The sequence below is a fragment of the Labeo rohita genome, chromosome 1 (genome assembly GCF_022985175.1).
Source record: "Labeo rohita strain BAU-BD-2019 chromosome 1, IGBB_LRoh.1.0, whole genome shotgun sequence".
NCBI lineage: Eukaryota > Metazoa > Chordata > Actinopteri > Cypriniformes > Cyprinidae > Labeo > Labeo rohita.
The window spans coordinates 29,295,582-29,314,151 of NC_066869.1; the positions used below are offsets into that span (position 1 = coordinate 29,295,582).

The following is an 18,570-nucleotide window of genomic DNA, read 5'->3' on the forward strand; positions in this document are numbered from 1 at the left end:
AAGATGTTCATGTCTTTCTTTCTTCAGTCTGAAAGAAATTGTTTTATGCAGCAAACATTTCAGGATTTTTCTCCATATGACTTCAATGGAGCCTGTGAGTTTGAATTTCCAAAACGCAGTTTCAATGCAGCTTCAAAGGGCTCTAAATCATCCCAGCCGACGAAGAAGGGTCTTATCTAGCAAAATGATTATTTTCTAAAAAAATGTTATATACTTTTTAAACTCAAATGCTTGTCTTGTCTAGCTCTGCATGAACTCTGTGCATTCCGGGTCAATACAGTTAGGGTATGTCGAAAAACTCCCATCTCATTTTCTCCTTTAACTTCAAAATTGTCCTACATTGCTGCAAAAGTACCGCCACAGTGTTTCCAAAGTGAACGAGTAAGGAGGGTCAAACACCCTTTACAAAAAAAGTTGAAACAATGATGTAAGTGAGGTAAAACAGTGATTCGGATATTGGAGGAGAAAATGACATGGGAGTTTTTCGACATACCCTAACTGTATTGACCCGGAATGCACAGAGTTCACACAGAGCTAGACAAGACAAGCATTTGAGGTTAAAAAGTATATAAATTGTCATTTTTTTTTAGTAAGTAACCGATTGTTTTGGTAGATAAGACCCTTCTTCCTTGGCTGGGATCGTTTAAAGCGCTTTGAAGCTGCATTTAAACTGCATTTTGGAAGTTCAAACTCCCCGGCACCATTGAAGTCCACTATATTGAGAACATTCCTGATTTTTTTTTTTTTTTTTTTTATTTCAAAAAACATAATTTCTTTACGACTGAAGAAAGAAAGACATGAACATCTTGGATAACAACAAGGGGTGAGTATATTATCTGTAAATGTTTGTTTTGGAAGTGGACTTCTCCTTTAAGCTCAATTTAGTTCAATGTTGATTCAGTTCAGTTCAATACGTTAGATGTGTCAGTGTTGCAAAGTTTAATTTTGAAACAAATTTAATTCAGCCCATTATAAAACATGTTTTTTTGAAAATAGGCTATATTTTACAAGACAATAATATTTCAGTCTTTCCACTTCAAAATTTAATGTTTAATTCAATGCGGTTTCTTTCTAATTGTTTTTTTAAAATTTATTAGCAATTTCTGAGTGAAAATTGTTTTTAGACCAATTTTTTCAGTGTACAGAGCAGCTCTGTAGAAGACAACAGTGTGATTATTCAGCTCAGTTTAGATATAATTCAGTTCAATAATAGTGTCGACAATGCAAAGGTCGTTTGTTATGAAACAACTTTACAGAAGACAATAGTGTCATTATTCAGTTCAAGTTTTATACTCATCAGATACTATCAGTGCCATCAGTTTGATAATATTACTAAATAATAATTGTTTTAAACCCTGAGTAAGTCTAAGATGACACTTGTGCAAAACACCCTCTATAATGCAAAAGGAGTGTATAAATTCATGCGACAAATACACTATTTATAACTCTACCTGAAATTCACCTGTCAGAAAGAGACTGTCTCTGCTAATGGGTAGACAAACACTCACGCTACACTCTCTCTTATTCTTTGCTTCATTAACCCTGAATATTATTACGGTCATCCCGGCTTCTCGTTCTTTTTTGATTTGTTTGTTTTCTCTAGTTTATCCAGAACGACGGGTAGTTATTATAAAGATAAGGGACTGAGGTATATGTCTCTCTTAGTTCCTTTTTTTCTATTTCTGTAATCTAAAGTAATCAGTTTCCTCTGTGAAATACTGTACGTCCTGCTCTGACCCCCCTCTCTTATCTCTTTGTGCTGTGGACACAGATCATCACCATTTAGACGAGTCCCTACTGCTTCCATTGGACGTAATAATTGAAAAGTACATCTGAATGTTTGTCAGTGGAATACGGGAGATTTAGACCCCCCCCAACCATCGTCTAATTCTCTCTGTTTTTCCCCCCTCTTTTGTTTGTGGCAGTGGGCAGCCCAGAGGGGGTTGTGCCCCTTTCATACCCCAGTAATTGATGAATTGTATGTGGTATGCAAATGAGAATCCATAAATCTTATGAATGACAGCTTAATTTATGTGAGCCTTAATGAATGCAGGATTAGATTTTAATTAAATGTCCTCAAAGGCACCCTGAGTTGTACGTTGCATTTTTGTTCTCTCTCTCTCTCTCTTTCTCTCCCCCTCTGACTCACTCGTTCATAGACTACCATGTTAATCTTAAGTCTTGTTTCCTGTGCACATCTGTCCTCTCAAATGAAGTATCTAGAAAAATTGCAGTGATAAAAAACTCTTCATTTTGCGAGCGGAAGGGGGTCGTAGTTAATGAATCATACAGGGAGAGAGAGAGTTAAAATGGTGCCTTATCTGCTGATCTCTCTTTGAATTTCTTGAGTCATTTCCGCTGCACGGCTTAACCACATTTAATCTGATTCCATCAGTATCAGTTTAATTAAAATATCGCCCCATTAGGAATTATTAAAAATGTCAGCCTGTTAGGCATTCAGCATGGCTGTAGGAAGAGAGAAGACGGTCCTTCACCAGAGCTGCGTCATTAGCACTAGAGTTCTAGCATGTCTCTCGGAGTTTACTGTTATTGCAAACTGAATCAGACCAGCAGTACCGGACACAAAAAAGCATGTCTAATTAAATGAAATAATGAAATGTATACACTTTAACAGCAATTAAATGTTTAACAGAAATTACATTTTAAAGCCCTATAAAATACATTTTTGTATTTTTCTCAAACTGAGTTCTATTTTTTTTTTTTTTTGAGATCTATTTTTGGCATTTTTATTTTTGATAAGACAGTATAGCAATGACAGGAAACGAAGTGGGAGAAAGATAGTGGGTGGGATCGGGATCCAAGCTCAGGACGCCCGGAGCACAGTGGCGGTACATGTCGGCGCGCTGCCCACAAGACTATTGGCACCGACAAACTAAGTTCTATTTTGATCAAATTCTGTGAATCTGTTTACTATTCATTTTCTGCATTCCATTAGTTTCATTAGATATTAATAAATAATCAAAAGCATGCCTAATTAATTTATAAAGATTAATTAGATTTTATAAAGAATGGTTTATTATTTTTTTTTCAGAAATACTGTCTTGTGTATTTACAGTTTTCTTGTAAATAAACAAAATTAAAATGTAAATTTCTTGTAAATATTCCTTAAATATTGCTTTAATAATATTTTTATTTTTAGTAGTAGTACTATAATTATTTTAAGCAATATTTCCATCCGAACTTTTATTTTGACGGGTTGCTGCCTTCACGTTTCTGTTTGTATATGATATGAGAATGGGTTTTCTCAAAATTAAGGTAAAATGCTCATGACTCTCACAGCAGTTCTAGAGACTACATTTATGTATTCATGTACTCATATACTGAGGCGTCAGAGGCTGAAAACACCGCGAGTGTCATGTGCGCTTCAGTATGTGTGTAGTAAACTGAATGTGCAGGATACATATTTAAATAGGCTAGTTAGCAAGTTTAGCGGCTAAATGCGGCTAAAGTAAACAGGCTCGTCACTCCACAGAGAGAAGAGAGGGGCAGGGCGAGCAGAGCTCATTAACATTTAAAGCATGGGTGTCAAACTCCGGTCCTGGAGGGCCGCAGGCCTGCAGAGTTTAGATGCAACCCTAATAAAACACACTTGATCCAAAAAGTCCCTCAGGCTTAATTGAAAAGTGCATAGTATGTGTGTTAAAGCAGGGTGGGAACAAAACTCTGCAGGGCTGCGGCCCTCCAGGAACTGAGTTTGACACCCCTGATTTAAAGCAACCTCGACCAGAACAGGATGATTTTTGCAGAGCTAAATTAGGATTAGGTACCTGATGAGGTAAAAAAGGTGTTATTTACACTACCATTGAGAAATTTTAACCAAAGCATGTTATAGACTTTTCATTAAGACCCTAAAGAATCATATCAACTTGTGGAAAATGGGCATCCGATGACCCCTTTAAATCAGGGTATCAGGGTACCTTTTTAGTGCCGGTGTATATATATTTATATTTATATATATTTGTACAACAATTCTTTCTGGTCCTCGAATCTCGAAGCTGCGATATTCTAGATGTTATCTTCGATAACAAACCACATATTTGAAGTCTAAACAAGTACATTCTCACCCAAAAAAGTATTATTTGTAAAATTGTAGTGGACTTGGGCATCCGCCATGACACTCACTGTGAGAAATACCGCAAGTGAAGAAAAAACAACGGAAACGGTTGGACTTCTGATATCACTAGAATATTGCACTCCTCTCAGCCAATCAGATTCGAGGACCAGAAAGAACTGTTAAATATATATAACTATAAATAGATGCGCTATTTGTTTCAGAGTCAAGTGTGGCACTGTGTCCATTACACGTGAGGAGATTAAGATCAGTCAGAATTGTTATCAAAAAAATGGCATACTACTTATGACTGATAAATATATGTTTGCAGTGTCAAGCAAAAACGTACAATATGCACGTACTACACTGAAAAAAAGGTGAAGAATTTTAATGTTTTTTTGTAATTTTCACAGATAATTACAAAGAAACCTTAAGTAACACATGGAAAAAAATTGTAAATAGTATTTTCTTGTAAAACATAGTAACAATGATTTACTTTTGTTAACTTTTTAAAAGAAAAATCATTTTCGTATGCTTATGATGAAATTTTAATGAGCAATCTTTGGTACAAGTACATTCTTACCTAAAATAACTCTTAAAACTACACAAAAACAGTATTATCTATAAAATTATAGTGGATTTGGATGTTATATATATATATATATATATATATTCCTTACACCTAAATACATGTGAGAGTATGCATCTTAATTATATATTATTTTATGTATCATTATTTTATATTTATATTTGTTTATTTATTTAATTTCTATACATTTGTTAATAATATTAATAAGCAGTAATAAGCAGTTTTATTAAAATGTTTGTTTATGACAAGCTGCTTTTTCCAAAGAATTTAACTTTTGATTAATTTTTGTCTTGATTACGATATTAGAACAGTAGGACAGTAACATTATTTACTTAAAGTTCTGTAAAAAAAAAAAAAAAAAAAATCACAATATTAATGCAGAAATGTAAAAAAAAAAAATCATTATGATGAGGTCATAATGTCAATGTGTGTATGAATTTAATTTTTTAACCATTTTTTTAAAAAATAAATAAGTAGATCCAGACAAAAATGTCCATCTTTGTACAACAACAATCATCTCTGTCAAAGACAAACACACAGACCAGTCCTGACTCCTGTTGTGTGTGTGTGTGTGTGGGGGGGGTGAGAGAACGGGGTGAGAAATAAACCTGTGATAATCCTCTCCCGTTTCAAAGGTCAGGCGCTGTGATAAAATAGCTATTTTGTTCATTTATTTACTCTCTGCAGTGGACAGATAAAGAAACACTACAATTAGGGAATTGAGAGAGGGAGATTTTAAAAGGGCAAACGGCGGGGAGTTTAATATTTTATGAAGGATGATTGGCGCTCACGAGCACTGGGGGAGGTGTAAGCGAAGGATCTGAACAAAATAGAGGACTTTTTTTCTGGAATGCTCAGCAAAATGATAAAGAAAGTTTAGTGAAAAAGCAAATGCTTTCCATTAAAGGTTTTCTTAAAACCTGACACCTGCTCAGCTGGTGCAGACAAAGATACACAAGGGTCAAAACAATCAGAAGTGTACCATGTTAAGTCAAACAGGTGAAAAAGGACTGTAACCTATTTCCCCTTTCATTCAGACTCAATTAGATGAATTTGGTTGTCTAGATAAACACCTCAAGTTAATGCAGCTGTTATTTGTGTGTGCTGCTGAGAGCCGTGGCTGATTTTAACGCATGTAAACTCAAGAAATTTAAATTGCACATGAATGCGCAGGAGCAGGTAACAAGGTGCGCAGCATGCATTATACATGAGCAAAAAATCGGCTGATTATGGAAAAGGGAGATGAGTCTACTGTGTGATCTAATTAGAGAGAGAGAGAAAAAGAGAAGGGAGGGGGTACAAGAGATGGCAGAAAAGACTGTCCTTGAGAGTATTTACTGACGCATGCTAGTATGCATAGTAGATTAGTCCAGCTCTGAACAGAAATGTGTGTGTATGAGTGTGTACCAGCCATGCCTTGATTTAAAAAAAAGTATATGGGAGACTGAGTTGTCACACTTTTTACTGCAGTGAACATTTTTTAGAGAATGTCAGTTTGTGTATAACCTTGGGAACAAGTCTTGGCCACAAAATAGCTGTTTCACCATTATTGTTTGGGAGTAAAAAATATAGCACGTTGAACAAAAGTTGATGTTTCTGACAACATGACCCACCAGGAGTTGAACAGCATATTATAGGCTTTTCAACAGAATCAATACAACAACAAAAAAAATGGAAAACAATTCAAGTAATAAAAATAAATAAATAAATAATAAAATGTATGGAACAAAAATATCAAACAATGCCACTTTTTCTAAGAATACACTTACAAGACTAAAAAATAGTGTAGAAATAATTTTCGCTCAGAAATTGCTTGTAAATTGCACAAAAAATACGGAGTGAATTTAATGTGCAATTTTAAAGTTTAAGAACTGAAATTGCATTTTCTTATAAAACATACTCCAATAAACTCTGAACTATTTTATAGTGTATCCAGGTGTTTCTTATTTTTATTTATCCATTGTTTGAGTTAAATATGATAAAAACCCAACGATAAATTTTGAAACCAGCATAGTAAAACACTGCTAGAGAAAACCCACATTTGTGTAATAGAACATTTGAGAACATACATACAGTTCTTTTTGTTTTGTTTAGTTTTGTGATGGTTGTTCATGAATCCCTTGTTTGTTCTGAACAGTTAAACTAAGCACTGTTCTTCAGAAAAATCCTCCAGGTTCTGCAGATTCTTCAGGTTCCCAGCATCTTTTGCATAATTTAACCTTTTCCAGCAGTGACTATATGGTTTTGAGATCCATCTTTTCACACCGAGGACAACTGAGGGACAAAACTAGTAAAAAAGATTCAAACATTCACTGATGCTCCAGAAGGTAACATAATGCATTAAGAGCCAGGGGTGAAAACTTTTGAACAGAATGAAGATGTCTAATTTTCTCTAATTTTGTTGAAATATAACTTTTTTTTCCGTTTAGTACTGCCCTTCAGAAGCAACAGAAGGTACTTACATGTTTTCCACAAGACAAATTAAGTACAATTTACATTGATCTTTAAATTCAAAAAGTTTTCACCCCCTGGCTCTTAATGCATCGTGTTTCCTTCTGGAGCATCAGTGAATGTTTGAACCTTTTTTAATTGATGCGTTTAAGTCCCTTAAGGGGTCCCAAACATTCCCAGTTACTGAGATTTAGCACTTTTGAAAACTTTCTCATGTGACAACTAGCCTCAGGCCAACTTGGTAGCTTCTAATCATTCTGTACCTTGTCTACACTTAAGGTGAATGACATGATGCAGCAAAACTACAACATTCCCATTATAATTAACAAAAATGTCTACACTGCAGCTTGCAATGTGCAAGAATTGCACTGCCTTCTAAATGGGTTGTTACATGTAACCAAATGGAAAAGGTTGTCTGACATTTGGTGTTCATTTTTTTTAGCTCCAGACCTGGCAGACCTCCTAAACGAACCCAGAGCGTGACATCACCCGAGAGCCCTCACGTCCTGCCCCACTCCGTCTCCGGACTCATGTCCTCAGGAATGATGTCTCACACTGGTAAGAAAATGATGAACTATTCCTACCTCACTGTTACTGCCAGAACAAACAAATCTCATTCCTCAAATGAGAAAAGCAGAATTTAAGATGATCAAATCAGTGAAAAATGAAGAAATACACTGTATCCTAATCAGACGTGGTAAGATTCCAGCAAAAAGTAATTTGTCTGTCCACACCAGACACGATAAAATCGATTACAAATCACAGCCAATCAGAAGAGCATGTGGGCGGAGTCTGTGTGCAAGTGCACCGCTGTCTCACACTAGAAACAAAAAGTACATAATCAAATCAAAATAAACCATTTTACCATTATTCAGAATACATACTCATTAACTGATAGAGTATTTGTTATGGAATATACTGTTTAAACGTAGCTATTTTCAATATCTGAGGTAAATTACCCATTGTCGCTTTCATTATGGCTTATTGTCATAAAAATCTAAAATAAAAGCAAATCTGCATTTGAGTGGCGTCTGGTTAGGCATATTTAGGCTGAAATAGGAAATATGGCAATTTATGTAAGATTTATAGCAGAAACGTGTGATTTCTGCCTCATTAGCATCACCAAATGAAACTGACATAATAATAATGAGAAAGAGAATGGCTGCAGATTTTTTTTTTTTGCTATTCTGGACTGAACGGGATGTTCAAACAAGCAATGCTTTGAGCTATCCAGAGCCACAGTGTTTAAACTTTTAGGGGGAGAATCAGCCTTACTTACAGTTCACTCTGCGTGTTAAGCAGGGATACGCATATTTGAATATAAAACCAACTTCAGTTCAGTTTTTAATTCAGTTGCTTGAAATGGTGCATATTTTTACAGACCAGTTGCAGCCTGTTATATTTCTGTGTCAGTCACTTTAAACAGCACTTATCTGAAGTGACGCAAATAAACAATCTGACTCATGCTGTGTTGTGGAAAAGCCCAAAGCCAAGAAAACACAGCTATTGTTTCCACACTCACAATGCAGGTTTGCCCGAGGTAGCATGTAACCTCATCTTGCCAACTCTAATTTGCCCTTTATTGTGTTGTGATATTATGATTAAAACCTATTAGATTTAGCCTGGAGATATGTTCACCTCGGCCTCTGTGGTGTCAGCTCTCCTCTCGCTCCGGAGAGTGTCATTTAAAGCATCACAACTTCTGTCCATCCTGCATCCTGAAGCTAAATGCAGCGACTTCTAAGCTGCCCTTCTCTTTGTGTGTGTGCGTGCGCAGTCTGCTCGTTACGACTTCTCAAAGAGAGCCCGAAAAGGGCCGCGCATTTGTACTCGTTTAGAAAGAGCAGGTGATGGAGAGAGAAAGAGTGAGAGGGAGAAAGAAAATGCTCAATAGCACAGGCCTCTTTTATCTTCGGCAGAGGTCACACTATCAATGTCAGCCACAGAGATGGGAACTCAAAGGCCACTAGGGAGATAGAGAGAAAGAGAGGGAGGACAGTTTTTTCCCTCTTTGAGTGGATTGCAGACTGAGAGTGGGGAATGCTTTGATATCGTCCTCTTCACAGGCTGAATAGGGACCTTGGCTTTCATGCTCTGATCTTGACATTTAGTGAAAGCATTTGGAGAGCAACTGAGAGAGTGAGAAAAAAAACACCCCGCTCCTAAAGCTCACTGCCAGAGCTTGCCTCATATTTGCACATAACTGTTGTGAATTGCAGCCAAATGCCAGCGTACGAAAGCTCTAGAACTAAATTTGAGAGCCGTTTGCCCGGACTAGAGCGCAGACTTTAAAAGGATAGATCTTAAACACATACTTTCACAGAATCAGTGTTTGGAATGAACATTATATATTTTCTTCTGAACAATTCTGTTCGTACAACAAATACAGGAGCCGATCAAATACTGTTTGTATGAACAAATAACTGAAACCAGAGCTGATGCGATATTATTTAATAAATGAGTCAAACTAGGTAATTGTTCATCTGTCTTACTTTAGCCAGCCAACAGTGACATGTTTTTGGAGTAGATAGCGGTGTAGAGAGCAACATTTACAAACCGGGAGGTTACAGTTCAGGTACAAACACAGTTACCAGATCTTAAAAATTCGAATTGCACATTTTTATATCTGTCATTAAAGGAGAAGTTCAGTTCCAGAATGAAAATTTTCTGATAATTTACTCACCCCCATGTCATCCAAGATGTTTGTGTCTTTCTTTCATCAGCTGCAAAGAAATTAAGTTTTTTTTGAGGAAAGCATTTCAGAATTTCCAAGGTCCAAGTTGCAGTTTCAATGCAGCTTCAAAGGCCTCTATACGATCCCAGCTGAGGAAGAGTCTTATCTAGTGAAACAATCAGTAATTTTCTTAAAAAAATAAAAATGTAAATACTTTTTAACCACAAAAGGTCTGCGATGCACACGTGCATCTTCACACATTGCGTAATCGCGTTGGAAAAATCACACGCGGTTAGTTTTTTGTCTGTGTACTCCGGTTCAAAAAGATTGGGTAGGGCGAAATACTCCATCTCATTTTCTCCTTCAACTTCAAAATCGACCAACATCGTTTTACCTTTTTTTGTAAAGGGTGTTTGACTCATTTTTTTAGTGCTGTGCAATGATTAATCGTGATTAATCACGTCCAAAATAAACGTTTTTGTTTACATAAAAAATGTGTGTGTACTGTGTACATTTATTATGTATATATAAATACACACACAAGAAAAATGTTATGTTTATATATTAAATATATTTAAACATTAATTATATCAAGAAAAATATATACATGTAAGTACATGTATATATTTTCAAAATATATACTGTATGTGTGTGTGTTTATATATACACTGGTTAAAAAGTATATAAGTTTGGGATTTTCTTAGAAAATGACCGATCATTTCATTAGATGAGACCCTTATTTCTTGGTTGGGATCGTGCAGAGCCCTTTGAAGTTGCATTGAAACTGCAATTTGGACCTTCAACCCATTGCCTCCTATTGAGAAAAATACTGGAATGTTTTCCTCAAAAACCTTAATTTCTTTTCTATTGAGGAAAGAAAGACATAAACGTTTTAGATGATATTGGGGTGAGTAAATTTTAAGAATTTTTCATTGTGGAAGTGAACTTTTCATTTAATAAGTCCCCAAAAGCACACACACAAGCAGTGTGGGGAAGTGTGGCTATTGCATTTTTAACATATCATGTTTGCATCTGACCTTTTGCACACTAAAGGTCAATAGGGAAACAATAAAATCCTTGTGCAAAATTCCTTTGAAACTTGTATTACAAATGGCCCTAAAACTGCATATTCAAAATTTATAAGATTAAGATTAGTAACACTATGTTTTCACAAATTGTGAAAATCAAAAAAGGAAAATATGTTTAAAAAAAAAATTACAGTTAAGAACATTATGTGTAGGGTTTTGAGAAGTTGTGGAATTCATAAGAAAAGTGTTAAAAAACAAATTTAGACGAAATGCCTATTCAGTGCAGGCTTTGGTAATTGATATGTACATTAGCGTTGATACAAAAATCCAACAAAAATGTTTTTATAAACGTTTCTGTTATATATCATAGGTATAATTTATATTGTAGGTATAACGTTATAATTCATTAGAAAGTTTTGTACAATTTATTTTAACATTCTTATGTAATGCAATACATGTAAGAAAAATTTACATCATTTATTAATCTTAGTTATTTAAAACATAAAATAATACATTTTAACATTTCAAGTTGTAGAACTGATTAAATTAATAGAGTAATAAATACATAAATATATAAATTACTTTTTCAATAAATTTTTGCATAGGTTTCTTATGCTTCAAAAAGTAGATTACATAGAAAAAAGCTACATTCCAGAAACATTTTCAGTGGTCCCCAGGGGGCTATATCAGAATGATCTCAATCTAAAAACAGCTTGCCTTCATTTTGCTTTACTGAGATCTTTTTAAAGCTAGAGGAAGAGGAAAGAGAGGAGTAGCATGTAACAGTCTTAGTTGCGTGGCTAGAAGCAGCTCTCTGTGCAATGAAGGGAAGCTAATCTAATTTTAATTGAATTATAACATGTGTACACTGGGGGTACACACACACACACACACACACACACACACACACACATAGTTAACAAGGGTTATTGGAGACTTGTGACAATGGGCAGGTGCCAGGCAGCCTAAATTATCAGCGTATGACAGGGGGAGCAGATCTCAGCTTACAGATGTCACCTCGTTCAGCTGATCCAGGACCTGCTCTTCAAAGCTGGTGTCTCTTGGTAAATAGACGGAGGTATTAGTCAATGGACTGATTGCAGAACGGTGACGTGGGCCAGAGTGTAAGTGTAAGCTTTGGGATGACGCTGTGGGTAATAATAGACCTGTTGTTATCATCTAATGTTACAGTGCCAGTGTGTTCTTCTGTCAAATTCAATTATGGGATGTGAAATATTCATAATTGCTTTCACAAAAGCATTTGAATGAGGCACATTTATGGAAAAGCGGTGAGGTGAACCTGTTAACAATTATTCATATTCACGTATTCTCTCAAGATTTAGACAGCTGAAGTGATAGAACTTTTTTTGGAAAAGAAATGGAAATGACTGTGAATTAACACGTTTTCTTTTCCTATCTGTTTAATGCTCTGACAGGCCTAACAGCTGCCACACTTGCTGAAGCCATGAAGAAGAAGATCAAATTGGAGGTGATGAATAGTTACCATGGCAATAATAACCACGGCACAGATTCTGAGAATGGTGACATCACCTCCAGCATGGGTAAGTGGCAGTTCCTCTCTTAAACTGAAGCTCATTTGTCGAGCCATCCTAAATGCTCAGACCCTATAAAACACTAAACACTTTTTTTAAAGGTGACATATCATGAAAATCTGACTTTCCATGTTTAAGTGCTATAAATGGGTTCCCAGTGCATCTACCAACTCAGAAAATCAAAAAAAGCCTTAAAATAGGCATTTTAAGCCTTTCTCTGCAAGCATGTGAAAAAATGTAGAAAGCGTTTCCGCATGTTACCACCCACAGCGCCACCATTCTGTTTCCGCAACCATTCCGTTCTAACGCCATGGCAAAAGTTTAAGAAAAGCATGAAATCTTTTCTGTTTTTTTGCTGCACAGAACACTATTTAGAGTCCCAGCCTCAGAGGAGTGGAATTATTGATGTATTTAGCTCACTGTATATTACACTGTTGTCACAGATCTAAAATAAACGCGATTTCTTTCACAGATGTTTACCTTCACAGACATAACTGACTGTTTTAGTAACTTCTGTGTGTTTTTAACATAAACTTGTGTGTATTTGACAGTTTAAGCGTAATAAGACATGAAAGAGAGTTTAGTTTAGTACTCACATGCTGTGTGACAGCCGCTTTCTGTGCGTGTGCTTTGGATGTGTGCGCTCAGAAAACCATGCTGTAAAATATGTAAAATTTACAGTAAAAAAACAGCAGCTGTGGTTGCCAGAATTTTACCATAAAAAATATGGTAGCAACATTTTAGTCTTTACGGTTTTAACTTAAATTTACATTTAAATATTGTAATTTCGTTAACTGATATATTGTTAATATATTAACCTAATGAAGTACTGAAATCTTTTATACCTTTGTAATACACTGATAATCACCAAAAGCAGGCGGTGATGAGAAAGTCACATGATGAACTAAAGCCCATAAGAATGGATATAGAAGGTGCAAAGTGTCATTTACACAAACACTAAACACCATCATCGTAATACACATGAAACTAAAAAAATGCCATAAATAAGCATTAATTTAACACATTAGATTAACATACAACCCTAATGTATAAACGGATAGAAAAAACTAAGAAGAAATATAGTTATTTCAACAACAACAAAATTGAAATGTATTGCAGGGAATTCCGGGAATGTCAGTTTACGCTTATTCACTGTAAATTTACGTTTTTTTCACTTCCAAAAATGGTATACTACCGTAAAATTACACACAAAGTTTTTCACCATATAAGGGAACTTACCGTTAACCATTTAACAGGTTTTACTGTAGCATTTTTACAGTCTTTTACCATAACATGTTTACAGTGCATGTATCAGAAGTTAAAGCACTAATGTGGTTTAAAACGCATGATTTCAGCATGATAGACATGATAATCAAAACCAAACAGATGTTTTTTGGCAGAATATCTGAGGCACAGCCATATTCTGGAAAAGGAGGTGAGGAGCAGCAGCTCATTTGCATTTAAAGACACATGCACAAAAAAAGAAGTGTTTCTGCTTCTGCTCAAAATTTTCAAAATTATATAATAAATTATTTGTGTGGTATTTGAGATAATACTTTACAGACACATTATTGGGACACCTGAGACTTATATTACATATTGTAAAAAGAGGCATAAGAGGTCTCCTTTAATATCAGATATCAAACTTAAACTGTGCCTATTATAGATTTTTTTTAAATTTGCCTTTCTTTTAGCTGTATGTGAATGTAAACAAGAGTCGACTCTCAACCGCTGAAATTAGTTGTTTTAAATTCAAATCCTATTTCTTTAAAGAAGAGTTTGGCTAAATCAGTACGCTATTTAAAGTTTGTGAAGTATAATGGCTCCAGAATACTCCTTATTCACTCTTTGCTCAGAGGTAAAGTTCAGAAAAAAGTTCAAAATAGTTGCTCAACATAATGCTGTTTTCGCTTCTAGGATCGGTCTTTAGATAAGTATTTAAACATGATGCGCACTATCCTTGCAATAACACAACAAACACTCCCCTATCTGTCACTGGCTGGAACTACAGGAAATCATGAATCAGACTCATTGTCATTGGATGCACCAGTGGTGCCATGTTGGGACAATCAAACATACAGTTTGTTAAAATACAGTATTTACTTTTAAACCAACATAGTATGAATTGCTTATACATATAGTTAACTTTTGCATTAAACTTTGATTTAAAATCATTTTAAAGTAAAAAATGACATACAGCAGCTTTAATAAAAGAGAGAACTTGCTATTATTTTATGATGCAGTGCTTATTTCTCAGAGACTGTCCATTGATGCGGTGCTTATTTTTCAGAAACTGTGCATTGTAAGCAGATTTAAGCAAGAAAATACCATGAAAATGAGGTTGTGACCTTTCTGGGGAGAAAAAGTGAAAACAGAGGCCAGGATGTCACAGCGAGAGGGATAAGTGTGAATAAGATTAGCCAGGTTTTACCCACAAATGCTAATAAGAAGGAGCTTTTTTTATCTTCAGCAATTTAGAGTGAGAATAACCTTGAGTGTGGACTCTTGGTGTGGAATATTAATACAGCTGAAGAGAGCTGAGTGGTGCAGAACAGCTCTTTTCAACTTTCTTTTCTTTATCGTTCGATCCATCTTCAAAATGTCTGTCTCTTTCTATCTCCCAGGTTCAGTGGCCTGTAATTTTAATATGGACACAATGACGGCCTTGTCTGCTGAACATATCAGAAAACGTCAGTCTCTCGTGCCTGTGTTTTGAACCTGAACCCTCATCCACTGGTCATATAATTATTTACATTTGACAAACACAAACTGTTCCAAGAATAGTTCTCTCAGTCTGAGAAATGTGATACATCTAAACCCTGAAGATTGAACAGATCTGTAGGGATGCGTGGCATGTATGAGGCTGGGTAGACAGATACGGCAGTGTTAGAGCGGAACTCCAGTGGCACTGATCCAGTTGGTGATTGGGACACTGTTTTTAGCAGCTCCCCCTCTGCCCTGATTACCAGGATATGAGCTCATCTCTGGTTAAATAGAGGTTCTTATAACAGCTGTGCCCCCGAGCAGGAAGTGGAGGGCTCTGGATATAGTCACACTGTCCTATCAAGGAGGAATTTACAGAGGATGTGTCTTGTTGATGTTAAGCTGGTGAAAGACAGCGTGCAGCTAGTTAAAAGCAGTTATGTGTATTGTTCACAAGTATAAACTCACACAAGAAGGGCTTTTTTAAAGATATGTAATTCTTAACAGGTTTCACTTCAGAAAACTGATTGAAAAATTGACATTGAAATTTATTGATATATTTAAAATACCAAAATGTATTCATGTTCTTTTATTCATGGTAATTTAGTAACACTACCATGAAAACTCAAGAAGCTTGTCTTCATAAATTGAGTATTTTTAAATTGAGTGATTTTTTTCATTAGCTAATAATTTAATGCAGTTGTGTCATTTTATTTATTTATTTATTTATTTATTTAGAAGAACTGTTAAACTCTCTTAAACTAAGCTAAAATAAAAAAAGTAATTTCAAAATGCCATTGGATGTGATAGGACACATGGTGTTTGACATTAAAAAAAAAGTGCCTTCCCTATAGTTAGGTTAGATCAATATTAATATCTATCCATTTTTAAAACTGTTTTTCTATTCTAGCCTATCCCAGAGTTTTGTGCCATGAACAAGTACTTGGATAGATGGCCAGTCCTCACAAGACAAATATAGGCCAGTGGTGGTGTTCTGAAATGAGGACTTTTTTATTTTTTTTTTTTATTTTTTCAAATGTAAATTCATTTATTTATTCATCATTAACAATATAATCAATATTCTATTAATTAAAGCCAAGTATGAATCTCATCAGGTTAAAGGAGAAGTCCACTTCCAAAACAAAGATTCACATATTATGTACTCACCCCCTTGTCATCCAAGATGTTCATGTCTTTCTTTCTTCAGTTGTAAAGAAATTATGTTTTTTGAGGAAAACATTTCTGAATTTTTCTCCATATAATAAACTGATATGGTGCCCTGATTTTGAACTTTCAAAATGCAGTTTACATGCGGCTTCAAACAATCCCAAATGCGGTTGTAAACAATCCCAACCAAGAAAGAAGGGTCTTATCTAGCATAACGATCGGTTATTTTCATTAAAAAAAATACAATTGAAATACTTTTTATTCTTTGAACGCTTGTCTTGCCTTGCATGTCTTGAACTCTGTGTATTCTGGTTCAAGACAGTTAGGGTGTGTCGAAAAACTCTGACCCAGTGTTTGCAAAGTGAACATGCAAAGAAGATCAAACACCCTTAACAAATAAGGTAAAACAGTGATATAGAACGATTTTTAAGTTAAGGGAGAACATGAGATGGGAGTTTTTTGACATACCCTAACTGTCATGAACCGGAAAAAAACAGTTCAGGCAGAGTAAGACAAGATGAGCGTTTGACATTAATAAGTATATAAATTGCTAGATAAGACCCTTCTTTCTCGTTTACAACTGCATTTGGGATGGTTTAAAGCCGCATTTAAACTGCATTTTGGAAGTTCACAATCGGGGCACCATAGCAGTCCATTATATGGAGAAAAATGCTGAAATGTTTTCCTCAAAAAACATAATTTCTTTACGACTGAAGAAAGAAAGACATGAACATCTTGCATGACAAATGTCGAGTACATTATATGTGAATCTTTGTTTTGGAAGTGGACTTCTCCTTTAAGTGTTTGTTAGCATTTTACATTTATTCCAAAATAATAACTGAAGGCAGCAACAATTGAAACAATGTATTTTATTTGTGAACTTATGTTTAGGTATTATTTTAAATATACCTAACTTTTAACTATTTTTGAATTTTCCGGATTATCAGTCATCAAAGCTCAGCAAATTTTGGTCACAGACAGAGATTTACTTTAAATTTTAATAAACTGTTGGCACCAATAGCCTTCGGATTAATACGCCGACATAAAGTAGAGATGGGAGCGTATCCTACCTAAATAAAGGCATACAAATTCACCAAGCTGATTACTCACTAAAAACTCCAACGGATCATGTTTTCATAACATTTAAGTCATATTTTGATGTAACAAACTTGTTATATCTAAGTGTGTGAGTGAGTTGTTTTCTTACTTTTTAAAATTAACGCAACATATTCTCGCTCCCAACTCATCACATATTGACGCTTGGCCAGGAACCCTTGGCGTCACCTTTTGAAGCACAGGGTACCCCTTTAGTGTAACTTTTCAACATGTAGGGTCCTCCATTGCCATAAATAAGAAATCTTTGGTGTCAATATGCTGACGCAAAAGGCATTAAGAATTGAGTCGTCATGATTAAATTACATATTGGGTAATAGTTTTGCCATTATTACATTATTAAATGTTTTTATTCTCCACATTTTCTTCTCCAACTTCAAAATCGTCCTACATCGCTGCAGAAGTGCCGACCCAGTGTTTACAAAGTGAACATGCAAAGAAGATCAAATGCACTTTACAAAAAAAAGATAAAACAATGATGTAGGATGATTTTGAAGTTGGAGGAGAAAATGAGATGGGAGTTTTTCGACATAACCTAACTGTATTGACCCAGATTACACAGAGTTTGCATGCGCATCGTAGAGAATAGTTAAGCGATTGAGGTTAGAAAGTATATAAATTGTACATTTTTTTTTAGAAAATAAGCGGTAAATTATCTGTAATTTTTTGTTCTGGAAGTGAACTACTCCTTTAATATATAAACCTATAACTACGAATAATATATATATAATGCATAGAGAAGAGAAGAGAAGAGAAGAGAAGAGAAGAGAAGAGAAGAGAAGAGGTAAAGATAGAGGATGTCAAGTCAAAAAGTATGTCGTGGTCTCCAGGGCTGCAGTTCCACGAGCACATCCACATGTCCATTAGAGCCTGTCTCTCACTCTCATGGGATTGAGCTGACAGATAAGCCAAACTTCCCCAAAAATTGTAATAGAAAAGAAATGGGATTCCTGCAGAACATAATCAGGAAAAAATTGGATGATAAAAGAAGAACAGTTAATGAAGTGGAACATTTTCCCCTTTTTCCTTTTAATTCCTATAACATCATTTTAGAATCAGCATAGAAATGAATAATGAATAAAGAAAATTCTCAGAGGAGCCACTGAACAAAAGATGACATCACTGGAGTCGTTCAAACTTTCCTCAAAAACTCTACACGGATGGAAAGAAATTTTTAGTGCTGAGCCAAGAGTCCTTAACAGCATCATAACTGCATCAGC

General features: G+C 35.2%; 1 protein-coding gene across 1 annotated transcript in view; it reads left to right on the forward strand.

The window, feature by feature from the left end:
• Positions 1-18,570, forward strand: part of dachc (dachshund c) — a 71,398-nt gene that overhangs the window by 18,550 nt on the left and 34,278 nt on the right. The window contains exons 2-3 of the mRNA XM_051114498.1: positions 7,555-7,670; positions 12,251-12,376. Of these exons, the coding sequence (XP_050970455.1) occupies positions 7,555-7,670; positions 12,251-12,376 (242 nt within the window). The remainder of the gene's footprint in view (positions 1-7,554; positions 7,671-12,250; positions 12,377-18,570) is intronic.